Below are 6000 nucleotides of genomic sequence, written 5' to 3'. Positions count from 1 at the left end.
TTTAATTGTTTTAACTGTCAACATTTATTGTCATTAATAAATACACGTGTACTACCTATCCTAGCCCACTTCTAGTTGAGGCGCTCAGGCTACATCCATATATTCTTAGAGTTCCTTATTGACATCTAGAGGTCAAGACAGCCGGAGCATATAGGATTACACAGGCGCTAGGTATATATTCCACCAATCCCAGATATCAAATGAAGCATTATAATATTAATTGTAACATCCAAAATATCAAATATTGGGTACAGTATTCAAATGTAATATTAAAATGCGGCATATGATATTCAAACATTAGTATTGGTTCTAAAGAAACAATTTACTCTAGCACGTACTAATTAAGACATTCACCAAACCTCACTGGTTATCTGCACATCACTTGACGTTACGTGCTGTTTATGTTCTACTCAGCACGTGTGCTCTGCTACTCACATACCTGTTATGGCGATCATTGTAGCATGACAGATAATGAGCTGTAACACTTGCCAGAGATGTGTCAGCACTGATATGACAATTGAAAAAAATATTGCCTTGCTGGAGAAACATAATACTGCAAATACAGAAGGTCAGCAAATACTTTACTATAGAGAACTATATATAAGGACTTTCAATTAAGTTCAGTAGTGAAGTTCACAAGGAAGGGAGCAAAGGCAAAAATTGGTCTAAGTGAGTGATACTTCCAAAAAGAATCAGTCATGCACAGTAAGGGTTTAAAGTGAAGGTCAATTTTAGAGCAATCGACTACTGCAATGTATTCATCAACACCTCAGTATTGTAGTCGCTAACATTTTTTATTTATTTATGTTATTTTTGTGAAAAAAATATATAGTACAATATGTATCGTTTCTATTGCGACTCCCCCCCTGCACCACTTCCTCCTTCTGCAGTTGTAAGTCCCACCCGCTCTCTATGTCTATCCCAAGCCCGTGCACGATATTACAAAGAAACTGCGCATGCGTATGTACACTCCAAAAGCGCATGTGTCAAATTATGTGATTGCATATATATGATTTGCATATAACATACATATAATATGATCAACTTAATCATTGAAAATAATTAAGATCTATATTGAAGAAAAATCGAATTGGTTCGGTTATAAAACATATATAGTGTATAGGAATAGATAACGTATAGAATATATGGTACAATACGAACACTATGATTTTTCATATTATTGGCCTTTCAAGATAGTATACTCATTTATATTATAGTTTAAATAAAATAGTTAAATTCCATGATCAATTAATAATTTTAAAAGTAATTTATGTGCATAATCGTTATCGTGTAACATAATTCCATCTCATTTACAGTTCTAGTAACTTACTTGTAGTGTAGCGCGATCAGTCTAATAGTTGTTTTGTATAAAATTTCAAAACAGGAAGCAGAATACGCATGCGTGTCTCATGAACGAGCTGGAGAGAGAAAGGACGCTATTGAATATTTTGAGCATAACTTGATTATGATGTTGCGAGAAAGGGGCTGAACGCCCCGGGGGGAGGGAAACGGCCATTGGAGACTTGCATATTACTAGGCTGTCAATCAAGTTACTGAAAATGGCAGGCGGATGAAATAAGTGTTCCTGGAGGATGAATATAAGGTAGAAAAATGATATTATTATTGCGAAATATGAAAAATAATGAATGAAATGAAAGTCTAGATCATTTTTAATTCACTTTAGAACGGCGTGAGCGAGTCACCCGAACTTGACCTTCACTTTAAGGGTACATGAACGTTTTATCTTTTTAAAAGGTCAGAGAGTACAGCTGCCATCATCAACTGCTTAAGAGATTAATCATATACTGAGCATATGGACATACAGAAAGATAGATAGAAACTGAGAATGCGCTGACTAAGGGCTTAAGTTAAAAAATGAACACAGCCAAGTTGCGCGAGTATTATAGGTTGAAAGTAAAAAGTTAGCGCGAGAGTGAAAGAATCAAGCTTACTAACTTCAGGCTACAAAAAGGCTTTTTAGCTATCGCTTGCATGCTAACCTGATACTGCGCTAGATCAATTAAATTCCTATGTTCTTCACTTAGAAGAAATTGTTCTTTTTTATTTTTAAATATATATATGATTATTTTTTGTAAAATATACTGTATAGCTATAACTATATATCTATATGAATATATATATATATATGTATATATATATATATATATTGTATATACAGACATATATAGAAAATATTTCAAAATAAAAAGAAACATTTTTTCTAAGTGGAAAACATTGGAATTTGAAGCACTTCTATTAAAAACACATTAAAAAAATAAATGATATTGTATGTTTAAAGGTATTTGACTGGGAAGAGTTCAAGTATAGAGCAATGTCAGCTGCACTAACCCTTCTCTGATAAAAGGGATTTAGCGTGGTTTAGCGATATTGCCACTTATAATCTGGTCCTATGTAGGGAGGCTGAACCAGCAATGCATAAAAGGGGTATGTTTATCTTATTGTAAACTGGCAAATATGGGCAGAAAAATAAATTAAAAGGTACCTTAATACTTAATAGCTTCAGTGTCAAAAGCAGAAGTGAATAAGATTAAAGGGAACTCACATCCAGATATATCAGGGAAACAAACATTACTGTTTATAGTTACAACTAAGTATGGATTTCAGCCACAGTAGCAGAGAAATGTCTATCAACTTCATCACATGCTAGTCTCATATTAGGACTATTTGCTTTTCTTAACCTGTTGTATCTAGAGTACTGCAGAAACTGCTTCTTGATAGCCCTTGAGGTCCTAACGCTGTAAGAACCAAAGATTTGTAGGTAATACATATCAGATATGTGCGCTTTAGATATGTTCTAATAACACACACTCTGTATTCTCATTTTACTTGCTCATCCACAGAGAAGCTTTCCAGTGCAGACGTGAAAATTGTACATGTAAACTCAAGCCACAATGAACTTTTATTGAGATATTCTACTGATGTCTCCTGCATCTTTATTCATCATTGATTTATAAAAGATAGGCATCCAGAAAAAAAGAAAAAGAAAAAAAAAAAGTTTAAAAAATGTATCCGCTTAGCAATATTCTTTCAATTTTAAATCTTCTGGGATTATTCTCCACAGAACTTTACTAAACATCAATTCTAAATCCCTAAACATCTGACAAAACAGCCTAAATAAACTAAAGATGCCTACGCAAGGAATTCAGCACTATCACGTGTCATTTAGTAGACTACATTTTCTAAAAATGATATGCCCCCTCCACCCGCTCCCAAATATATAAAGTTTGTAAAGAACCAAAAAAAAACACAATTATCTGAAAATCTCAAAAAGCAGTGACCTAAACTGGGTTATAGAAATGCTTAACCATACATTCCCTCCAGTACTGGGCGACTTCCTAGAAATTGTAATAAGAAAACTTGTGAGCAGGTTACCATAGTGTCCTTTCCCTCTTGTGTTGCTGTGATATGTAATGCACAACATTAACAATTTGAAATGAAAGGTTTCTGAGATATGTAAGCATATTTTAAGTGACACTTACATCTCAAACATTCAGTGTGGAAGACAAAATGCATCTGACATTCTTTGTCCTGTTATATTCTTTTTAAAAAAATACTAAAACATTAATAAATCATAAACATTAAAAATAAAAAAAGAGAATTGAAAATTTACAGCAAGGGAGGAAGTGCTCTACAGGGGTCTGATGGTACTCTGAATGAGTTGGTATGACCAATCAAAACGCTCTACACAGGCTTATCATGCACAGAACTTTTAGAAATTAGGCATTCTAACTGGTCAGAATGGCTGTCATAGGTACACATACTCCTATATGATCTGTTAGGTGGTTCCATGTAGACAAAATGCAGGGAGGATGCAGACTGCATTTTAGCATCCAACATAATTACTTCAATAATTGGACTGTTACTAAAAACTGATTTATAGCATATTCCAAATTCCTTTAATTAGGAGTCAGAAACAAATTGTAGATCATATTTGTAACCCCATCCTGAATTGGCTCTGAATTTTCATTTCAAATGATGGTAATGGAGTATCCTGTTCTTCTCATCCAACACTGGAGTCCTGTGATACAACAAGGAACAGGCATCTCCAGAGCTGAAGGGGTTAATAGAGCGTGTATATATCCAGACTGTAAGCCAGTTACATGCTAGAGCATTGGTCATGAAGAACCTTTCTACATTCAGCTTTAACCCCTTATTTTCTGCATTTTTACTAACTCAAAACAAATGCACACAAAGTGTCTGATAAAATTCTTCATCCTTGTAATGTTATCCGCAGTATGACTAGATCATTCCAGAGAAGATTTGAGACTGCTGGATGGATTATAAGAATCACTTAAAATACTGTCAAGCAGAAACTGAAGAAGTGTTGCACTGTGACAATGAGCTGGGGTCGCTCATGCTAGCAATGAAGCCATCCAGTGTAATATAGTTTTCTTTGCTTATGGGACAGCTGCTGGTAATTAACATCAAACTTTCCCAAAAACACTTGAGGCACAGGAAAAACACATTAACCTGTCCCTGTAACTCTGCACAGGCTGTGTGTTCATCTTCAAGTAAACAGAGGCTTCCGTAACACGATACTCCTCTCCCATTCATGAAGGTACCACCATGGCTGAGTCCCAAAGGGTTTCCTCCAGCCTGAAATCCACAAGAGTTTGCAAAGAAGAATCAGCAGGTCCATTCTGAGCTTTCCCACCATATCAGATGGTAGGAGATGAACTGGTCCACAATTGTATGAAAGGTGAGGGGCAGGGGAAGAAAAGGATATTCTGAAGAGTTGTTAGTTCCAATCTAGGACATATCTCAGCTGTTGGTGAACGTTCTGCCTGGAGAGGAGTCTGGTCTGAAGTCGTATTTGCTCAGCGTGCTTGGATAGTAAGTTGTTGTATACACATTTGTCTGCTGCAAAGGATAAAAGTTGGACCTGTCATCTGGAAGTAAATTATTCTTATTGAGTGTCTGAAAGAAAAAAGAAAAAAACAGTAGAAATGTGATAACGTTTTATTTCTTATATCTGTCTTTTATTTAAATCAATATTTTAAACATTTAAAATTGTATAAAATTATATATGTACAAATATAGATTATTAATATTTATTAACATATATATATTTTTTTAAATTAAAACAACATTCTGTAATTTCTCAAACTTCTGCCTCTTACCCCAAGCTTTTGATTAAAATAAATCAGCTATATCTAAGTCTTCTGCATTTTCTAAACCATGTCTGATGTTAATAAAAAAAATGATTTGGAGCTATTTATACAATTTCTCTAGAGTTAAATGATGAATGCAGTTTCTATGCAAATAAAAACAAAATGTTTTATCAAAAGACAATGGCTTGCTTTCCATAATAATATTTCTTTGTGTGATTTTGTAAGCATCAAAATAACTTGTTTTAGGCAGTTGCTTGATGCATTACTGATCAGGGAAATTTCAGCAAACATCATTTTCAGAAAGAACTCAAAGCTTATGGGTGTAATTACATTTATTTTCCAAAATAAACTATGTATTTTATATATATATATATATATATATATATATATATACATATACTATGTATCTATTTAATCTATCTATCTGTCAGGGATGGGCAAATGTTTTGCAACATTCAAAATATGAAAATAATTTTAACATATTCGTTTGTTTCGAATTTCGAATATTTATACAACATTCTAACATTCATTTAGTATTTTTAATGCTATCTTTAAATGTAATATTCAATTCGTTTTTATAATTCAAATATTTCATAATTCAAATCAAATTATGCAATTTTCAAATTAGAAAATTTTTAATTGATATATTTGTAATAGTATTTCTAACGTTCTCTTTAAATGCAGTATTCAAATTATGCAATATGTTCGTCCCTATTATGTATCAATGTACTAAATTCCCTACCACATGAACTAATGAATTTCTGAATAGTATTTATTAAATTGAATGTTACATTAGAAATGTTGAATGTGGTTATTCGATCTAATTATGAACACTTGAAAACGAATGTAACATTAAAAAAACGCAAAT

At 33.1% G+C, this 6000-nt stretch overlaps 1 protein-coding gene across 2 annotated transcripts in view; it reads right to left on the bottom strand.

Moving 5' to 3' along the window:
* Nucleotides 1-3187: 3187 nt before the first annotated feature.
* Nucleotides 3188-6000, bottom strand: part of SEMA5B (semaphorin 5B) — a 754887-nt gene continuing 752074 nt past the window's right edge. For both annotated transcript variants that reach the window (XM_053698073.1, XM_053698072.1), the window contains one exon: nucleotides 3188-4938. In XM_053698073.1, coding sequence (XP_053554048.1) covers nucleotides 4783-4938 — 156 coding nt within the window. In that variant the 3' untranslated portion in view covers nucleotides 3188-4782. The remainder of the gene's footprint in view (nucleotides 4939-6000) is intronic.

The sequence above is a fragment of the Bombina bombina genome, chromosome 1 (assembly GCF_027579735.1).
Source record: "Bombina bombina isolate aBomBom1 chromosome 1, aBomBom1.pri, whole genome shotgun sequence".
NCBI classification, from domain to species: domain Eukaryota; kingdom Metazoa; phylum Chordata; class Amphibia; order Anura; family Bombinatoridae; genus Bombina; species Bombina bombina.
This window is presented reverse-complemented; position numbering and strand designations above follow the sequence as displayed.